At 31.8% G+C, this 22,748-nt stretch overlaps 1 protein-coding gene across 1 annotated transcript in view; it reads left to right on the forward strand.

Annotated features, from left to right (window-relative positions):
* The first annotated feature begins 22,107 nt into the window (after positions 1-22,107).
* The window catches only part of LOC148949897 (angiotensin-converting enzyme-like), a 114,520-nt gene continuing 113,879 nt past the window's right edge, over positions 22,108-22,748 (forward strand). The window contains exon 1 of the mRNA XM_089091621.1: positions 22,108-22,133. Coding sequence (XP_088947747.1) covers positions 22,108-22,133 — 26 coding nt within the window. The remainder of the gene's footprint in view (positions 22,134-22,748) is intronic.

Genomic DNA, 22,748 nt, shown 5'->3' on the forward strand with positions numbered 1-22,748 from the left:
ATATACTTCACAGCTTTTCAGATAACTCAACACCAAGAAATACTTTTCAAAGACCATTTCAGAGCAAGTTATTTTCTTAATGTCCCTCCTAATCCTATTTTCCAACTTGAAGTACTTATCTTTTTCACCCACAACTGTACTTTATAGCTTTTTGGGTATCCCAACAACAAGAAATACTTTTCAAAGACCATTTCAGAGCAAGTTACTTTATTAATGTTCCTCCTAAACCCATTTTGCAACTTGAAGTACTTATCTTTTTCACCCACAACTATACTTTACAGCTTTTGGATACCTCAACACCAAGAAATACCTTTCAAAGACCATTTCAGAGCAAGTTACTTTCTTAATGTCCCTCCTAAACCCATTTTGCAACTTGAAGTACTTATCTTTTTCACTCACAACTATACTTTACAGCTTTTTGAGTATCCCAACACCAAGAAATACTTTTCAAAGACCATTTCAGAACAAATTAATTTCTTATTGTTCCTCCTAAACCCAATATGCAACTTGAAGTACTTATATTTTTTACCCACAACTATACTTTACAGATTTTTGTGTGTCCAAAAACAAATAAATAATTTTCAAAGACAATTTCATAGAAAGTTAATATCTTAATGTTCCTCCTAATCACATTTTGCAACTTGAAGTACTTATCTTTTTCACCCACAACTATACTTTACAGCTTTTTGGATACCTCAACACCAAGAAATACTTTTCAAAGACCATTTCAGAGCAAGTTACTTTCTTAATGTTCATCCTAAACCCATTTTGCAACTTTAAGTACTTATCTTTTTCACCCACAACTGTACTTTACAGCTTCTTGGCTACCTCAACACCAAGAAATACCTTTCAAAGACCATTTCAGAGCAAGTTACTTTCTTAATGTCACTCCTAAATCCATTTTCCAACTTGAAGTACTTATCTTTTTCACGCACAACTATACTTTACAGCTTTTTGGATACCTCAAAACCAAGAAATACCTTTCAAAGACCATTTCAAAGCAAGTTTCTTTCTTAATGTCCCTCATAAACCCTTTTTGCAACTTGAAGTACTTTTATTTTTAAACCACAACTATAATTTACAGATTTTTGGATACCTCAACACCAAGAAAGACCTTTCCAAAGGCATTTCAGAGCAAGTTACTCTCTTAATGTCCCTCTTAAACCCATTTTCCAACTTGAAGTACTTATCTTTTTCATCCACAACTATACTTTACAGCTTTTTGGATCCCTAAACACACAGAAATACCTTTAAAAGACCATGTCAGAGCACGTTACTTTCTTAATGTCCCACCTAAACCGATTTTTCAACTTGAAGTACTTATCTTTTTCATCCACAACTATACTTTACAGATTTTTGAGTGTCGCAACACCAAGAAATACTTTTCAAAGATCATTTCAGAGCAAGTGACTTTCTTAATGTTCCTCCTAAACCCATTTTCCAACTTGAAGTACTTATCTTTTTCACCCACAACTATACTTTACATCTTTTTGGATACCTCAACACCAAGAAATACCCTTCAAAGACCGTTTCAGAGCAAGTTACTTTCTTAATGTCCCTCCTAAACCCATTTTCCAACTTGAAGTACTTATCTTTTTCACCCACAACTATACTTTACAGCTTTTTTGGAATACCTCAACACCAAGAAATACCTTTCAAACACCATTTCAAAGCAAGTTACTTTCTTAATGTCCCTCCTTAACCCAATTTCCAACTTGAAGTACTTATCTTTTTCATTCACAACTATACTTTACAGCTTTTTGGATAACTCAAAACCAATAAATACTTTTCAAAGACCATTTCAGAGCAAGTTATTTTCTTATTGTCCCACCTAAACGCATTTTTCAACTTGAAGTACTTATCTTTTTCACTCACAGCTTTTACAGCTTTTTGGATACCTCAACACCAAGAAATACTTTTCAAAGACCATTTCAGAGCCAGTTACTTTCTTAATGTCCCTCCTAAACCCATTGTCCAACTTGAAGTACTTATATTTTTCACCACAACTATACTTTACAGCCTTTTGAATGCTATAACACCAAGCAATACTTTTCAAAGGCATTTCAAAACAAGTTCTTTTCTTAATATGCTTCTTAAACCAATTTTACAATTTCTAAATTTTTCCATAGTAGATAGAAAAAGCTATATCATAGCTGTGAATATTTTCTCGAAAGATAAGCACTTCTATTTCAATTTTAAATTTTCTCAGTGAAGTGAAGAAAAGTTCAAGTTCTCTTCTGAATTTTCTCAATGAAAAAGAAATTAGTTTTTATTCAATTCTATTTTTCCAAATAATATAAAAATTTTCCACTTTAGTTCTGATTTTTCTCAAAGGGATGAAAAATTTAAAATACTGTTCCAAATTTTCTCAACGAAGTGAAGAAAAGTTCAAGTTCTCTTCTGAACTTTACCAAAGAAAACACTTCAGTTCTAATTTCTCCAGAGAAAACAAAAATCTTCCACTTCAGTTCTTTATTTCACAAAGACATAAAGAAATTTAAAATTCAATTCTAATTTTTCGGTGGAAGATAGAAAAAGTAATCCCCAACCCGAAGGAACCCCCCGGTCTCCCAAGGCCACCGGACCCCCGGGCCCCCCCCATCCCCCCCAAGGCCACCCCACCCCAAGGCCCCCAAAGGCCCCCCGATACACCCAAAAGACCAACACACACAAATTTATCTTAGAAATAATATTTTTCATCAGTGATAACACTTTTCTGTTCGAACTAAAAAGTCTTCTACCAAAGATACCAAATATTTTCATAGAAGTAAAATTTTTTTATTGTGATAGCAACTGTTCTGTCAGAAGTAGCAAGTTTTACATAACACTAACAGACATTCTCATCAAAGTAATGAAATTTTACCTTAATACTAACATACTTTTACTGAACACACACAAATTTCTCTTAGAAATAATATTTTTATCAATGATAACACTTTTTCTGTTCGAACTAGCAAGTTTTCTACCAAAGATACCAAATTTTTTCTTAGAAGTAACATTTTTGATTGTGATAACAACTTTTCTGTCAGAGGTAGCAAGTTTTGCTTAACACTAACAAACCTTTTCATCAAAGTAACAACATTTTACCCTAATACTAACATACTTTTACTGAACAAACAAAAATTTCTCTTAGAAATAAGATTTTTCGTCAGTGATAACACTTTTTCTGTTCGAACTAGCAAGTTTTCTACCAAAGATACCCAATTTTTTCATAGAAGTAATATTTTTTGATTATTATAGCAACCGTTCTATAAGAAGTAGCAAGTTTCGCTGAACAATAACAAACATTCTTATCAATGTAAAAATATTTTACCTTAATACTAACATTCTTTTACTGAACACACACAAATTTCTGTTAGAAATAATATTTTTCGTCAGGGATAACACTTTTTCAGTTCGAACTAACATGTGTTCTACCAAAGATACCAAATTTTTTCGTAGACATACCATTTTTTTATTATGATAACAACTTTTCTGTAAGAAGTAGCAAGTTTTGCTTAACACTAACGAACATTCTCATCAAAGTAATGATATTTTACCTTAATACTAACATACTTTTACTGAACACACACAAATTTCTCTTAAAAATAATATTTTTCGTCAGTGATAACACTTTTTCTGTTTAAACTAGCAAGTTTTCTACCAAAGATACCAAATTTGTTCTTAGAAGTAACATTTTTTGATTGTGATAACAACTTTTCTGTCAGAAGTAGCAAGTTTTGCTTAACACTAACAAACATTCTCATCAAATTAACAACATTTTACCTTAATACTAACATACTTTTACTGAACAAACAAAAATTTCTCTTACAAATAATATTTTTCATCAATGATAACACTTTTTCTGTTCTAACTAGCAAGCTTTCTAGCCAAGATACCAAATTTTTTCATAGAAGTAACATTTTTTGATTGTGATAACAACTTTGCTGTCAGAAGTAGCAAGTTTTGCATAACACTAACAAACATTCTCATCAAAGTAACGATATTTTACTTTAATACTAACATACTTTTACTGAACACACATAACTTTTTCTCAGAAATAATATTTTTCGTCAATGATAACACTTTTTCTGTTCGAAATAGCAAGTTTTCTAGCAAAGATACCAAATTTTTTCCTAGAAGTAACAATTTTTGATTGTGATAACAACTTTTCTATCAGAAGTAGCAAGTTTTGATTAACACTAACAAACCTTCTCATCAAAGTAACAACATTCTTCCTTAATACTAACATACTTTTACTGAACTAGCATAAATTTATCTTCGAAATATTATTTTTCATCAATGATAACACGTTTTCTGTTCGAACTAACAAGTTTTCTAGCAAAGATACCAAATTTTTTCTTAGTAGTAATATTTTTTGATTATAATAAAAACTTTTCTGTCAGAAGTAGTTAGTGTTGCTTAACACTAACAAACACTCTCATAAAAGTAACGATATTTTAACTTAATGCGAGCATGCTTATACTGAACAAACACAAATTACTCTTATAAATAATATTTTTAGTCAAAGATAACACTTTTTCTGTTCGAACTACCAAGTTTTCTACCAAAGATACAGAATTTTTTCTTAGAAGAAACATTTTTTTATTGTGATAACAACTTTTCTGTCAGAAGTAGTAGGTTTTGCTTAACATAAACAAAGATTCTCATCAAAGTAATTATATTTTACCTTAATACTAACATAGTTTTACTGAACAAACAAAAATTTCTCTTAGAAATACTATTTTTCATCACTGATAGCACTTTTTCTGTTCGAACTAGCAAGTTTTCTACCAAAGATACCAAATTTTTTCATAGAGGTAACATTTTTTGATTGTGATAACAGCTTTTCTGTCAGAAGTAGCAATTTTTGCTTAACACTAACAAACCTTCTCAACAAAGTAATGATATTTCACCCTAATACTAACATACTTTTACTGAACACACACAAATTTCTCTTAGAAATAATATTTTTCATCACTGATAAACCTTTTTCTGTTCGAACTAGCAAACTTTCTATCAAAGATACCAAATATTTTCATAGAAGTACAATTTTTTAATTGTAATAGCAACTTTTCTGTCAGAAGTAGCAAGTTTTGCTTAACACTAACAATCATTCTCATCAAAGTAACAATATTTCACTTTAATATTAACATAGTTTTACTGAACACACACAAATTTCTCTTAGAAATAATATTTTTCTGCAATGATAACACTTTTTCTGTTCGAACTAGCAAGTTTTCTAGCAAAGATACCAAATTTTTTCATAGAAGTAACATTTTTTGATTGTGATAACAACTTTTCTGTCAGAAGTAGCAAGTTTTGCTTAACACTAACAAACATTCTCATCAAAGTAATGATATTTTACCTTAATACTAACATACTTTTACTGAACACACACAAATTTGTCGTAGAAATAATATTTTTCGTCAATGATAACACTTTTTCTGTTCGAACTAGCATGTTTTCTACCAAAGATACCAAATTTTTTCGTAGAAGTAACATTTTTTTATTGTGATAACAACTTTTCTGTCAGAAGTAGCAAGTTTTGCTTAACACTAACAATCCTTTTCATCAAAGTTATGATATTTTACCCTAATACTAACATACTTTTACTGAACAAAAAAAAATTTCTCTTAGAAATAATATTTTTCGTCAGTGATAACACTTTTTCTATTCGAACTAGCAAGTTTTCTACCAATAATACTAAATTTGTTCTTAGAAGTAACATTTTTGATTGTAATAGCAACTTTTCTGTCAGAAGAAGCAAGTTTTTCTGAACACTAACAAACATTCACATCAAAGTAATGATAATTTACCTTAATACTAACAAAATTCTAAATAACACGCACAAATTTCTTTTATAAATTATATTTTTCAATAGTGATAACAATTGTTTTGTTCGAGCTAGCAAATTTTCCAACAAAGATACCAAATATTATCATAGAAGTAACAAATTTTGATTGTGATAACAACTTTTCTGTCAGAAGTAGCAAGTTTTGCTTAACAGTAACAAACCTTCTCATCAAAGTAACGACATTTTACCTTAATACTAACATACTTTTACTGAACACGCACACAAGGTTTTCTTAGAAATAGTATTTTTCATTTATATGTCTGAATCTATTTGCATACATGTCTGGGTTGGGGTTTGGGTAGGTTCGGTTAGGTTAGCTAAGTTAGGTTATGTTAGCTAAGTTAGGTTAGGTTAGCTAGTAAACATTTCTCCATGTTTAAGTTAGGTTAGGTTAGGTTAACTTATCATGAGCGCTCATGATAAGCTAACCTAGCCTAACTAAAGCATGGTACAAAGTCGACATGGGTGGATTTTCCGGCGAGTAGGGTTAGATTAGGTTAGATCAAGTTAGTTTAAGTTAGTTTAAGTTTGGTTAGGTTAGGTTAGCCTACTTACGCGCGCGTACGTAGGCTAACCTAACCTAACTTAACCTAACCTAACGTGATCTAACCTAACCTAACCATAATCGCCGGAAAATCCACCCATGTCGACTTTGTACCATGCTTTAGTTAGGCTAGGTTAGCTTATCATGAGCGCTCATGATAAGTTAACCTAACCTAATCTAACTTAAACATGGAGAAATGTTTACTAGCTAACCTAACCTAACTTAGCTATCCTAACCTAACTTAGCTACCCTAACCTAACCAAACACCAACCCAGACATGTAAGCAAATAGATTCAGATATAGAAATGAAAAATATTATTTCTAAGAGAACTTTGTGTGCGTGTTCAGTAAAAAGATGTTAGTATTAAGGTAAAATGTTCTTACTTTGATGAGAAGGTTTGTTAGTGTTAAGCAAAACTTGCTACTTCTGACAGAAAAGTTGTTATCGCAATCAAAAAATGTTACTTCTACGAAAAAATTTGGTATATTTGGTAGAAAATTTGCTAGTTCGAACAGAAAAAGTGTTATCACTGACGAAAAATATTATTTCTAAGAGAAATTTGTATGTGTTCAGTAAAAGTTTGTTAGTATTAAGGTAAAATATCATTACTTTGATGAGAATGATTGTTAGTGTTAAGAAAAAATTACTACTTCTGACAGAAAAGTTGCTATTACAATCAAAAATGTTACTTCTAAAAAAAATTTGGTACTATTGGTAGAAAACTTGCTAGTTCGAATAGAAAAAGTGTTATCACTGACGAAAAATATTATTTATAAGATAAATTTTTGTTTGTTCAGTAAAAGTATGTTAGTATTAGGGTAAAATATCATTACTTTGATGAGAAGGATTGTTAGTGTTAAGCAAAACTTGCTACTTCTGACAGAAAAGTTGTTATCACAATAAAAAAATGTTACTTCTACGAAAAAATTTGGTATCTTTGGTAGAAAACTTGCTATTTCGAACAGAAAAAGTGTTATCATTGACGAAAAATATTATTTCTAAGAAATATTTCTGTGTGTTCAGTAAAAGTATGTTAGTATTAAAGTAAAATATCGTTACTTTGATGAGAATGTTTGTTAGTGTTAAGCAAAACTTGCTACTTCTGACAGAAAAGTTGTTATCACAATCAAAAAATGTTACTTCTATGAAAAAATTTGGTATCTTTGCTAGAAAACTTGCTAGTTCGAACAGAAAAAGTGGTATCATTGACGAAAAATATTATTTCTGAGAAAAACTTGTGTGTGTTCAGTAAAAGTATGTTAGTATTAAAGTAAAATATCGTTACTTTGATGAGAATGTTTGTTAGTGTTAAGCAAAACTTGCTACTTCTGACAGAAAAGTTGTTATCACAATAATAAAATTTTACTACTATGAAAAAATTTGTTATCTTTGCTAGAAAACTTGCTAGTTCAAACAGAAAAAGTGTTATTATTGAGGAAAAATATTATTTCTAAGAGAAATTTGTGTGTGTTCAGTAAAAGTATTTTAGTATTAAGGTAAAATATCGTTACTTTGATGAGAATGTTTGTTAGTGTTACGCAAAACTTGCTACTTCTGACAGAAAAGTTGTTATTACAATAAAAAAATGTTACGTCTACGAAAAAATTTGGTATCTTTGGTAGAAAACTTGCTAGTTCGAACAGAAAAAGTGCTATCACTGACGAAAAATATTATTTCTAAGAGAAATTTCTGTGTGTTCAGTAAAAGTATGTTAGTATTAAGGTAAAACATCATTACTTTGATGAGAATGTTTGTTAGTGTTAAGCAAAACTTGCTACTTCTGACAGAAAAGTTGTTATCACAATCAAAAAATGTTACTTCTATGAAAATATTTGGTATATTTGGTAGAAAACTTGCTAGTTCGAACAGAAAAGTGTTATCAGTGATGAAAAATATTATTTCTAGGAGAAATTTTTGTTTGTTAAGTAAAAGTATGTTAGTATTAACGTAAAATATCATAACTTTGATGAGAAGGTTTGTTTGTGTTAAGCAAAACTTGCTACTTCTGACAGAAAAGTTGTTATCACAATCAAAAAAGTTACTTCTAAGAAAAAATTTTGTATCTTTGCTAGAAAACTTGCTAGTTCGAACAGGAAAAGTGTTATCATTGACGAAAAATATTATTTCTAAGAAAAATTTGTGTGTGTTCAGTAAAAGTATGTTAGTATTAAAGTAAAATATCGTTACTTTGATGAGAATGTTTGTTAGTGTTAAGCAAAACTTTCTACTTCTGAAAGAAAAGATGTTATAACAATAAAAAATTGTTACTTATAAGAAAAAATTTTGTATCTTTGCTAGAAAACTTGCTAGTTCGAACAGAAAAAGTGTTATCATTGATGAAAAATATTATTTCTAAGAGAAATTTTTGTTTGTTCAGTAAAAGTATGTTAGTATTATGGTAAAATGTTGTTACTTTGATGAGAAGGTTTGTTAGTGTTAAGCAAAACTTGCTACTTCTGACAGAAAAGTTTTTATCACAGTCAAAAAATGTTACTTCTATTAAAAAATTGGGTATCTTTGCTAGAAAACTTGCTCGTTCGAACAGAAAAAGTGTTATCACTGACGAAAAATATTATTTCTGAGAAAAATTTGTGTGTGTTCAGTAAAAGTATGTTAGTATTAAAGTAAAATATAGTTACTTTGATGAGAATTTTTGTTAGTGTTATGCAAAACTTGCTACTTCTGACAGAAAAGTTGTTATCACAATCAAAAAATGTTACTTCTAAGAGAAAATTTGGTATATTTGGTGGAAAACTTGCTAATTCGAACAGAAAAAGTGTTATCACTGACGAAAAATATTATTTCTAAGAGACATTTGTGTGTGTTCAGTAAAAGTATGTTAGTATTAAGGGTAAAATATCATTACTTTGATGAGAATGTTTGTTAGTTTTAAGCAAAACTTGCTACTTCTGACAAAAAAGTTGTTATCATAATAAAAAAATGGTATATCTACGAAAAAATTTGGTATCTTTGGTAGAAAACATGTTAGTTCGAACAGAAAAAGTGTTATCACTGACTAAAAATATTATTTCAACGAGAAATGTCTGTGTGTTCAGTAAAGGTATGTTAGTATTAAGGTAAAATATCGTTACTTTGATAAGAAGCATTGTCATTGTTAAGCAAAACTTGCTACTTCTGACAGAAAAGTTGTTATCATAATAAAAAAATATTACTTCTATGAAAATATTTGGTATCTTTGGTAGAAAACTTGCTAGTTCGAACAGAAAAAGTGTTATCACTGACAAAAAATATTATTTCTAAGAGAAATTTTTGTTTGTTCAGTAAAAGTATGTTAGTATTAGGGTAAAATGTTGTTACTTTGATGAGAAGGATTGTTAGTGTTAAGCAAAACTTGCTACTTCTGACAGAAAAGTTGTTAATTCTATCACAATCAAAAATGTTACTTCTAAGAAAAAATTTGGTATCTTTGGTAGAAAACTTGCTAGTTCGAACAGAAAAAGTGTTATCATTGAGGAAAAATATTATTTCTAAGAGAAATTTGAGTGTGTTCAGTAAAAGTATGTTAGTATTAGGCTAAAATATCATTACTTTGATGAGAATGTTTGTTAGGGTTAAGCAAAACTTGCTACTTCTGACAGAAAAGTTGCTATCACAATAAAAAAATGTTACTTCTATATAAATATTTGGTATCTTTGGTAGAAAACTTGCTAGTTCGAACAGAAAAGTGTTATCAGTGATTAAAAATATTATTTCTAAGAGAAATTTTTGTTTCTTGCTCTATTGGGTGTGTCGCGGTGCCTTTGGGGGCCTTTGGGTTCGGGGTCATTTGGTGGGCATTGTGGGGACCGGGGGGCCGGGGGCCTTTGGGGACCGGGGGGTTCCTTCAGGTTGGGTATTACTTTTCTATCTTCCACCGAAAAATTAGAATTTAAATTTAAATTTCATTATGTCTTTTTGAAATAAAGAACTGAAGTGGAAGATTTTTGTTTTCTCTGGAGAAATTAGAATTGAAGTGTGCTCTTTGGTAAAATTCAGAAGAGAACTTGAACTTTTCTTCACTTCGTTGAGAAAATTTGGAACAGTATTTTAAATTTTTCATCCCTTTGAGAAAAATCTGAACTAAAGTTGAAAATTTTTATATTATTTAGAAAAATAGAATTGACTAAAAACTAATTCCTTTTTCATTGAGAAAATTCAGAAGAGAACTTGAACTTTTCTTCACTTCGTTGAGAAAATTTAAAATTGAAATAGAATTGCTTATCTTTCGAGAAAATATTCACAGCTATGATATAGCTTTTTCTATCTACTATGGAAAAATTTAGAATTTGTAAGATTTGTTTAAGAAGCATATTAAGAAAAGAACTTGTTCTGAAATGCCTTTGAAAAGTATTGCTTGGTGTTGAAGCATTAAAAAAGCTGTAAAGTATAGTTATGGTGAAAAATATAAGTACTTCAAGTTGGAAAATGGGTTTAGGAGGGTCATTAAGACAGTAACTTGTTCTGAAATGATCTTTGAAAAGTATTTCTTGATGTTGAGGTATCCAAAAAGCTGTAAAGTATAGTTTTGAGTGAAAAACATAAGTACTTCAAGTTAGAAAATGGGTTTGGGAGGAACATTAAGAAAGTAACTGGCTCTGAAATGGTCTTTGAAAAGTAATTCTTGGTGTTGAGGTTTCCAAAAAGCTGTAAAGTAAAGTTGTGGGTGAAAAAGATAAGTACTTCAAGTTGGAAAATGGGTTTAGGAGGGACATTAAGAAAGTAGCTTGCTCTGAAATGGTCATTGAAATGTATTTCTTGGTGTTGAGGTATCCAAAAAGCTGTAAAGTTTAGGTGTGGGTAAAAAATATAAGTACTTCAAGTTGGAAAATGGGTTAAAGGAGGAACATTAAGAAAGTAACTTGCTCTGAAATGATCTTTGAAAAGTATTTCTTGGTGTTGGGACACTCAAAAAGCTGTAAAGTATAGTTGTGGGTGAAAAAGATGAGTACTTCAAGTTGCAAAATGGGTTTAGGAGGGACATTAAGAAAGTAAATTGCTCTGAAATGGTCTTTGAAAGGTATTTCTTGGTGTTTAGGTATCCAAAAAGCTGTAAAGTATAGTTGTGGATGAAAAAGATAAGTACTTCAAGTTGGAAAATGGGTTTAAGAGGGACATTCAGAAAATAACTTCCTCTGAAATGCCTTTTGAAAGGTATTTCTTGGTGTTGAGGTATCCAAAAATCTGTATAGTATAGTTGTGGGTGAAAAAGATAAGTACTTCACGTTGCAAAATGGGTTTAGGAGGGACATTAAGAAAGTAACTTGCTCTGAAATGGTCTTTGAAAAGTATTTCTTGGTGTTGAGGTATCCAAAAAGCTGTAAAGTATAGTTGTGAGTGAAAAAGATAAGTTCTTCAAGTTGGAAAATGGGTTTAGGAGTGACATTAAGAAAGTAACTTGCTCTGAAATGGTCTTTGAAAGGTATTTCTTGGTGTTGAGGTAACCAAGAAGCTGTAAAGTACAGTTGTGGGTGAAAAAGATAAGTACTTCAAGTTGCAAAATGGGTTTAGGATGAACATTAAGAAAGTAACTTGCTCTGAAATAGTCTTTGAAAAGTATTTCTTGGTGTTGAGGTATCCAAAAGCTGTAAAGTATAGTTGTGGGTGAAAAAGATAAGTACTTCAAGTTGCAAAATGGGCTTAGGAGGAACATTAAGAAAGTAACTTGCTCTGAAAGGGTCTTTGAAAAGTATTTCTTGGTGTTGGGACACCCAAAAAGCTGTAAAGTATAGTTGTGTGTGAAAAAGATAAGTACTTCAAGTTGCAAACTGGGTTTAGGAGGGACATTAAGAAAGTAACCTGCTCTTAAATGGTCATTGAAAAGTATTTCTTGGTGTTGAGGTATCCTAAAAGCTGTAAAGTATAGTTGTGAGTGAAAAAGATAAGTACTTCAAGTTGAAAAATTGGTTTAGGAGGGACATTAAGAAAGTAACTTGCTTGTCTTAGTCGATTACGTCATTCTATGCCCATAAATGAATTCCCGTCATGACCTTCTGATAGGGTTCTACCGATTATGTAATCAATTTCTCAGAAATCCATTTGTCCTAGTTGATTACGTCATTCTATGCCCATAAATAGATTCCCGTCAGGACCTCCTGATAGGGTTCTACCGATTATGTAATCAATTTCTCAGAAATCCAACTGTCTTAGTCGATTACGTCATTCTATGCCCATAAATGAATTCCTGTCATGACCTTCTGATAGGTTTCGACCGATTATGTAATCAATTTCTCAGAAATCCATTTGTCCTAGTTGATTAAGTCATTCTATGCCCATAAATGGATTCCCGTCATGACGTACTGATAGGGTTCTACCGATTATGTAATCAATTTCACAGAAATCAGTTTGTCCTAGTTGATTACTTGATTCTATGCCCATAAATGGATTCCCGTCACGAGCTCCTTATAGGGTTCTACCAATTATGTAATCAATTTCTCGGGAATTCTCTCCCTTCGATTACGCAATCAATATATCTCTTCCCCACCTTCCCCTTAGAAACATCAAATTAATTCCCCTTTCGTGAATCAATAATTCCCCTTAGAAACAACAAATTAATTCCCCTTTCTTGAATCAATAATTCCACTTATAAACAACAAATTAATTCCCATTTCGTGACATATCAATCAATCTTGACATCACCTGTCAGACATTATTAAACTTCGCCTGGAAACAATTTGATTAATGATTGACAGTACCTGTCAGAAATTATTAAACTTTGCCGGGAAACAATTTGGTTAATGACTGACAGCACAGGTGTTCCAAATTCCCAATCGCTTTAATTAACCACGTGTTCTCCCTAATGACTCTATGCACATGGCCAAAACAACAACAACAACATCGACCTTGGAAATTTAGGTCATCGACCCCATTAACCACGTGTTCTCCCTAATGACTCTATGCCCAAATTTGGTGTGGGATTGGGACTGACAGCACAAGTGTTCTCCCTAGGGACTCTATGCCCATATTTGGACTCCCGTCACGACTGGCACCCCCCTTTCTACTTCTGTATTACAATATCAGTCAAGAAAATAAGAGGTAGATTAAGAATTAACTGCGGCTTGATCAAAACTTCCATGATTCTAAAGGCCTTCAGTCACCATTCATTCGGGCTCCGTTCTTCTGTAGTATATTCTATACTATAGAATGATTTCTTATATAGCCTACAGGATAATCTGAGGTTGTTTTAAATTTTAATGTTACTCTTTACTTTCATTCGAAAAAATTATTTATCATACTATTTTTATCAGATTTAATATTATATTCCAGGCTATCCTAAATATAAGGCAAAATCAGGGTCACTCCCTCCTCAACATCATTCTTCATTCTAAAGTTATGAACTCTTGTAAAACAAAACCTCTAATAATAAAGAGTTCTTTTAGACGCATGTTACTTATTTTATATATAAAATTGGAATTTCCACCAAATTACGAGATGAAAACATTTTATGTTTCACATTTATATGCTGACATGACCGAGTCTATTTATAAGGCAAATTTTCAAAAATTAATAACCAAAGTCCGTTTAGCTGAAGTGATGATGAACTCTAAGGATGAAGTGTACTTATTGATCAAGTTGACAAATACACTGATTCCATTACTTTTTTCCGTCTTGATTTCTTTCTGATTCCATCACAAAACCATTCTTGACATCACAAAACCACCCTGTTTCTTTTAAATCAATTGTTTCCCCTGACTGGTAACGCACCTCTTCGAAACAATGAAACAGTTTTCGACAATTTAGAACTGAAGGTACATTTATTTTGCGGGGTGGAGTTAGAGACTATACTAAAATAATTAAAAAATAATAGGGATGGTTCTGATAGTTCTCCATGCACTGCCTTTATATAGCTTTCCAAACAAGCACAATAAAGTAATTAGTGGTACGTACGAGAATAATATTGCTACGTTTAAGGTAGGAAGGGAGGTTAGTAGCTGGTTTGTTTGAATCAAGAGTTAAGCAGGTTGTGTCCTATCTCTGTTTATATGGACCATTATGATGAACTCCGTTGTAAGGAACATAGATATGGATATGGGGGAACATGGAATCAAATAGGAATACAATTCTCCTAAACTCGCCTCTAAAGTGTCCAAGATAAAAACTTTAGCAAAATAAACCAATTCTGGAGATTTTGAAAGTTAAGTATGCAGGGAAAGATTTGAAAACTAATTTTAAAAAGACTATGCCGCTTAGATCAGGAATAATTAAGGATGAAGAGGGTATCTTATGTAGCAATCAGTGTGTTATAAAAGGTTTCATTTTTATAACACACAGACTTTCTAAAGGTCATTTAAGGTCAGGACCCTCTAGAGGGACAAGTAGTGGAGGTAGGTACTTCAAAATACCTTCCCGGGACACACTTTAGTCTGTAGACCCATCCCTGAAGGTTTCATTTTCCTAACATAACTCCTTTCCAAGATAACAAAAAGTAGCTAAAGTAAAATTTTACAGACGTAAAATATGGAAGCGTTAACTACAACTCATTTAGCCCTTCAGAATTGTTTGTGTTCGCTGTGTAGCCCTCCATTTTCCCCGGGAAAGATTACAAACCAAAGGTGATTCCAGAAAGTTCCAGTATTTGGAAATTGCTGCTTGCATGTTCAAATTGCTTTGCCACCTCCACAATTTCCAGGTGAATTGGTTTGCCTTTTTTAGAAATTCTCTTGCTCTCTAAAGAGTTCCATTAACAAATCCAAAGTTTGAAATAATAATTTGCTTTAGCTTTATTCAACGTAATCGAATGAATCATCAACCATCAGTATGATCAAACCATCAATAGACGTTATTTTTGTAGTGTCAAAGTAGCTGGATAGATTTATCCCAGCATCAATTTAGTGGAACATTTATCACAAGACACTGAATGTGATTTTAAACCCCCTTATATGGCAAAATTTACTTTTTAGACCCCGATGAAGTTGTTGCAGAGCGCCGTGCACATCCTTTCAATTATGGGATATTTAGTATCCTAATGGATCTGTTGGGAAAATATTCGACAACAGAACTGAAGGTATAACTACTTGGCGTGGCGGAGTTAGAGACTGTACTAAAATAATTAAAACATAATAAGGATGGTAATTAGTGGTACGTACGAAAATAATATTGCTACGTTTAAGGTAGAAAGTGAGGTTAGTAGCTGTTTTTTTTTTGGATCAGGAGTTCAGCAGGTTGTGTCCTACCTCTGTTTATATGGATCATTATGATGAATTTCACTGTAAGGAACATAGATAAGGATATGGGGGAACATGGAATCAAATAGGAATAAAATTCTCCTAAACTCGCCTCTAAAGTGTCCAAGATAGAAACGTTAGCAAAATAAATCAATTCTGGAGGTTCTGCAAGTTAAGTATGCAGAGAAAGATTTGAAAACTAATTTTAAAAAGACAAGGTGGCTCAAATCGGTAATAAATAAAGATGAAGAGTATGTAACAAAAAAATAATGAGAAAGTGAATAGGTTCTCATACCAAGCAGGTATTAATTACCAAGTAGCTATTTCTTAGTTGGAAAAGGCTTGGAAAAACCGAAAGATTGGTCTGCAAGCGGAGACTAGAATATTGAAAGTGGCCAAGAGTGTTGCTCTGGAGCGTGGTAATGGCTGAGGAAGATTTGGTGAATGTTTTACAGAGTGAGGTGTTAGCAGCAGCAGGGGTATAATTCCTTGTTAAGCATGCTCATTCCTTAAGCATTGATATTCCTTAAAATCATACTCGAGAACTTTAATATCTTCAACCTTTCAGATTAAACTACTTTCAAAAGACACCAAGGGGATTGAAGCACTGTAACTATAAGCAGGCAACTGTAACAAGCAATTCCTTCAATAGTGGTTGTGATGCTTCATAAGGGCTGCTTGGTTATAGAGTTGCATAGTTGCGACTGCAGTTCCAATAAAAAATTAGATTTACCCTCACTTCTAAGCAGAAGTCCTGTTTAGTGTTTTTCTTTTCTCAAGTTTTCCACATCGAATAAAGGAGCTTTGAACAAATTTCATGGCGCTTAAACGAACTAATAAGAAGACCCAAGGATTTGACAAAAATGAGGCTAGTATTCTTAACCTTACAGCCAAAATTTGTACCCTACAGGCCTAGAAACAAAAAGAATTCATTCCAGAATGTTGAGTATTCCAATACTGAAATCATTTATTATTGAATGAGCATTCATTCCGTGAGGAGCTCGACAGAGCTCGAGCGTTTAATACATTTTACAGTCGTTTGTGAATTCATTAGTGAAAAAACAGACTAGAGTGGCTTTGCATAACCTGGATAATATTCATTTTTGACGCAAGAGTAGGGTGGTGAATAAATTTTAGCAGGTCTTCCACTCCACTGGGCCACTTTCACAAGTGATTGCCAAGGAAAGCGTGGGCCTGCCCCAATTGAAGTTTAATACTAACTTTTTTTTATTCACAGATGTACTTTGGAATGAATTGAAATTTCTTTTTTCATCGCGGTTTTTGCAGTATTTAATGATGTCGTACGTCAGTCAGTTGTCAATTGACAAATTTGTTAATTTATTTGAAGACAAACTGGACAAGATCATTGAGTCTCAGGCTGAGTTTTGAAGTAAAGTAGACTCGATTTTCAGCGGAAGTTCTATCATTAAAACGTGATGCATCGAAGCGTGATTCACGAATAGGCGAACCTGAATCATCACTACAAGATCAGAAGCTTAAACCTGAAGCACTAGAAAAACAGCTGCTCGCTTTTGAAGTAAACGAACGCAAGCTTAACTTACTATTTCATGCGCTCACCGGATGAAAAATCTGACGAAACGCCAGAAAATAATGTAAAAAACTTCTTTAGGAATAAGTTAGGTATTGCTGAGCCAGTAATGATATCTAAGCGCTATCGTTTCGCTTCTTGCTCGGCAAATATTACTGACTCCCACCAACGTAAAAGCAAGCAAAAACAGGCGAAGCCAGTGCTTGTATCATTAGGATCTGAAAGTGAGATTCAAGTGGTATTGTTGAACGTTGGTAAACTTAAGGCGAGTGGTATACTTATTTGTATGGACTTGCCACCTGAGTTGAAATTAAGAAGATGCAAGCTGTTGTCTAAGTCACGTGATATGAAAACGAAACATGAAATAATGGCTTCAAGGGTCCTTCACTAAAGTATGGACATATGGCTGGGAATCAAAGGATCTTCTTCATCTTCGTGGTCTCGCGTCTAGTTATGTTTGGTTTGCAACAGTTGCGACAGTGATTGCGACAGTGAATCTGTTGCGACAGTGATTTGAATTTGTATTAATTTTCCATGAGTGAAAAAAAAAAGAAACGGAGATCTAAATAGATCTTGCCTTAGAGTGCTTTTTGTATCTTGCTATTATGTGTGATTGCTTTCATGTGTTCCTTCTTTTCTTTTTAGTTCTAGTTTTGCAAAACAAAGTTCTCGTTCTGCTCATTTTTTCTTTCTGAAGGTAACAATTCGGATGTTGGACCTCCGAGTTTGGTAAGCCAAATGACTGCATCGCTGCTGTTTAATTGGAATCTGTTCCGGTAGCCTCCTTGCTCCTCTTATAGTTGCAATAATCTGAGGTGCCGCTTTCTGCTTATTAGCCAATCATTCCAGATGTATTTTGGTAAGTTTTATTTTCATGATGATTTAATGATATATGTTAAATAAAATATTATCTGACCGGCTCCATATTTTTGAGGAAATCAACTTAACCTATATGAATTACTTAAATCGGTGGGATCAGCTGGCGGTGAATATTCTGATCTTTTTTATCCAGTCTTTTCCTCAGAGTAGGCCTAAATACATAAATAATGTCCAAATTCCTCCATTTGATCAGTCACAATCATCCCGAATCACGTTTTGGAATTGCAATGGAGTGCTTAGTAGTTTTGATTTTCTCTCCACTGTCCTTTTTAGTAATCGCATTGGAATTCTAGGAATATGTGAGACATTTCTCAGTGACGATAATAGTTCTTTAGTTGGTATTAATCAAAAACTTTTTCACAAAATAAGTTTTTCCAAGGAAAGTAAAGAACTCCATTAAGCAAAAAATGAGCAAAAGTAAAATCAAATAATCTACCAAGCGTGAAACTACCACAAATCAGCATTGATAAATAAATGAAACCCAAAACGAACAGAAATTACAATACCTAACTGAGTCAAACTCAAAACGAGCAGAAATTAACATAAGTTGGGCCTAAAACCCCTATGCCCTCCCAAGGCAAGAACATAATTTTCGCTTTACTGAAAAAAATAGAAATGAATGTGCATTGTCAGTTTAACATACATATACTGATATTTAGTAATCAAAATGTTAATATTATTTTATTTATTAAAGTTGTAAAAGTAAAAACATTTATATTTTTTGAAGTCACATTGTGCCTACATCGTTCTTATATGCCCTCAGGGCATAACTTAAAACCCTTGCCCTGAGGGCTCTGGGGGAGTTTCCTCCTCAAAAACATAATTTCTATCTGTAAATCAACTACGCTGAACAAAATCGCTTTCTAAAAATTTTGATTGGATGTGTTTGGGGAAAAAGGTGTGCATGAGAGGGGGGTTAGTTGCAGTCAAATCACTTTCAACTATTAAAAAGGGCACTAGACCTTTGAATTTCCAATCGAATGAGCCCTTTTTCAAGTTTCTACGACAAAGATTTCAATAAAAATTTATATGCCCCCAGGGCATAACTTATAACCCTTGCCCTGAAGACTGTGGAGGAGTGCCCTGTCCAAAGGTATAATTTCCTGAACTTTAAACTGCACGGAACAAAAAAGGTTATCTCAAAATTTTGATTGGATGAGTTTGGGCCTTTTAATGTTTCTTGATTTGACCCATCTTCTTCTAATATTTCTGGTTTCATCAACTTTTTTTCCTTTTTTCAATTATTTGAGAAATCATATTTTCCGGATAGCCATTACCTACTAGAATAACCTTAATAAAAATTAGTTCATTGCTTATGTATTCTGGTTATTTCTTTAGTTGATAGGGTATTAAAATTAGCATCACCAGAATACATAAGCAATGAAATAATTTTTATTAAGGATATTCTCGTAGGTAATGGCTCTCCGGAAAATATGATTTCTCAAATAATTGAAAAAAGGAAAAAAAAGTTGATGGAACCAGAAATATTAGAAGAAGATGGGTCAAATCAAGAAACAAATTACATAACTTTGCCTTTTATCCCGATATTGTCGCAAAAATTAAGAAGAGAATTAAAAAAAACATAATATAAACATAGCATTTACATGAGGACAAACCATAGGCTCTTTGTTAAATAAAGGGAAAGACAAAGTGCTAAGAAAGATGCAAAAGGGAGTATACAAAATTCCATGCTCTTGTGGTAAATTTTATGTGGGAAGAACACAACAGATTTTAAAAAATAGGCTACAGCAACACAAGAATACCATAGATTGCTCTCTAAAACAAAACAACAGAAATGTTTGAGTCAGCTGTTGCAGAACATGTTTATAATTTTCCTCATCACAGTATTTTATTTTATCAAACAAAAATAGTAGATACGTCTGTAGGACTTTTAAAAAGCTTCAGGGAAATTATAGAAATAAAAAAGGTAATATATGGGGGTATTAGTATCAATGGAGATGAAGGGGATTTTAGGATCAATTCAATTTATAATAGTTTAATTAAAAAGCAGGTAAGATTTTCAACCAGTACTGATTTTAATAATAGTTCTGAAACGAAAGATGACCTTGCGAACAAAGGTCAGACCGGGTTAAATGCTGGGAAAAGTAAACGAACTACAGCTAAGCTTGCAAGCAAACGAACCCGTTTAATTTATAATTCAAACATTGGGTGATGAACTTGTGTGATCTAATTAGGGGTTATGGGCCGGGGGTTAGATGACCTTTATTGTTTTGGTTTAAGTATAAATATATTCTCATTTTTTTATAGATTTCCATTTATATACTGTTGAGAAGGCGTGTTTAAATCAATATAAACATTCGATTTTGTTTATATGCCAGTGAATGGAAGTGTTTATTTAATATGTGAGTTTTGTTTTCCTATTTATTTATATTTTTTCTTCTGTTTGCTTAGTATGTTTTTATGTTGATGTAAGTTAAGGTTTTTAAAAAGAACATTTTTTGTTTCATTTTTTTCCTTTGAGAAAGGCTCCCGGACGTGGGGCCGACATATTAGGAGTATTTTTGTTGATTTAAGTGTTTTATTTGTATTCACTGCTTTATAAAAATTAAAACCCATTTTTCTTGTTTGAATTTTTTGTAAATGGAAAAGCAGTGTGGTCTAAGAAATTATTTACCTCCAATAAGTTCAATAAAAAAGTTTTGGAACATTTATGGTTGTTATTTGGATCCAAATTTTTCTATTTCACTTTCTAAAAATAATTTAAAACTACATCTAATAGATAATTATTAATTATTAGGAAGTCATGGTTGTCGGAGCTGGTGTTTATTTATAATTTGTTTTTTATTTGATTTGGAATGTGGGCTGTGACTTGAATGTGGTGTCTTATTTTATTTTTTTTTATGATGTGTATTTTTTGTTGTTTATTATTATTTTTCATTACTTTTAGTAATATTTTTTTCTTCTAAGGGTGCCAGTTTTTTAGTATAACTCAATTAGTAGGCACCCTCTTTAAATATTTTTCTTTTCTGTTGTATAATGTATTGTAGTGTTATAGTGAGTGAAATTAGTTTGAAAATTAAAAGAACCTGAACTTGAATTTGAGCATAAAAAATTGTTCAAAGTGATAATACCGTGTTAACATAGTCAATTCCCGGGTTTTAATACGGTACCACAGAAGTAATAGTGAAAGAACTAAAAATGAGTCGAGGCATTTGAACTAACAATAGTACCCCTTTAAACCTCACAAATTTGTAGTTGGCAAGATATTAAAAATCTTCCAAACTATCTTGTCCAATTTTTGGCTATTCCATTTAAGTAAAAAGAAAATCCCACTTTCTTTCCTCTTAATGTCTACGATACAAAAAAAAATCATAAGAAAACTAATTTTAACTACATATTTCAGAAAAAAATTATTTGTTAATTTAAATAAAAGGAAAACTTTTTTTTTCAAAAAAAATTCAAAGAAAAGATTGTGCTACTGTTTCTTTTAATTTAGCTCTTTAATTTTAGAAAAAAAACTTCTTTCTCGGAACCACTACTTTTTAATTAGTTTCTGTTTGTTTTTAATTGGCCTTTTTTTGGTTATAAATGTATATTTGTATTTTTTTTTTTTTTCTAGCCATCCTGGTCTCGAACCTTTTACGAACTTGAAAACGATATTGATAAACCATTTTTATATAAGAATCTGCTTGTTGCATATTTTTTATTAGCTGCTTTTTTGTTAAACAGAAATACCTTTTGAGCTCATATGTGAAAAAGAGCTGCGATTAGTTGCTAAAATAAAATAGAAATAAAATAAGACCCCAAGAATCAATCCAAACAGATCTGTTTACAGCTGAGGTTCCCTTGATTCTGAAACTTTAATTGAGGTGTCTTCATGTTCTAAATACTTAAGCACATCAACCAAGAAAAATGTTTCGCACTAAGATCCCATGATGTAAAGGATCCCTTTCGCGAGCTCTTTGGAACGATAAAGATGCTTTTAGACTAAAAAGCCATGAGGGAATTCATTCGCTCTTAGCTAGGCCCAAGTGTAAAGAAATTAGGGACACTTTGTCAAAGAATTCAAGAAGTTTTTCCTGTAGTAACATACGGGCTGGCTCCTTATAATATTTCTTTGGCTCCTGACTGCATTGTCACAGAAAGAAAAGCCTGGAACAAGAACCAATATCCGTAATGTGCAGAGCAATTAATGAAGGACGGTAAGCAAGACTGTGATCGCTTCTTTGTCTAGGAGCAAGTGGGCGAGACGCTAAAAGTAGTTTGTTGGGCCCCTGGTCCTAATTATCAGACAAAATTAATGTTCTTTTCATGACTTAAATTCCATCCCCACTTCCAAACTTTTAGCTTCACCCAACCCCGCTTTCCCTTAAAAATCTTTTTATTTTCCTTTTCAGTTCCCTTTTTATAGTTTTTCACGTGCCTATGGTTACTAAGGCTTGCTAATCTGCTGAATGCTAAAAAATAAACAGACTGGCTAGAACTAACCGGACAGTACCCCCCTCCCTAAGACAGCCTCTATATACATAGATATATATATATATATATATATATATATATATATATATATATATATATATATATATATATATATATATATATATATATATATATATATATATATATATATATATATATATATATATATATATATATATATATATATATATATATATATATATATATATATATATATATATATATATATATATATATATATATATATATATATATATATATATATATATATATATATATATATATATATATATATATATATATATATATATATATATATATATATATATATATATATA

Source organism: Artemia sp. Qi Xiang Cuo, chromosome 7, assembly GCF_049724085.1.
Source record: "Artemia sp. Qi Xiang Cuo chromosome 7, ASM4972408v1, whole genome shotgun sequence".
Lineage (NCBI taxonomy): Eukaryota > Metazoa > Arthropoda > Branchiopoda > Anostraca > Artemiidae > Artemia > Artemia sp. Qi Xiang Cuo.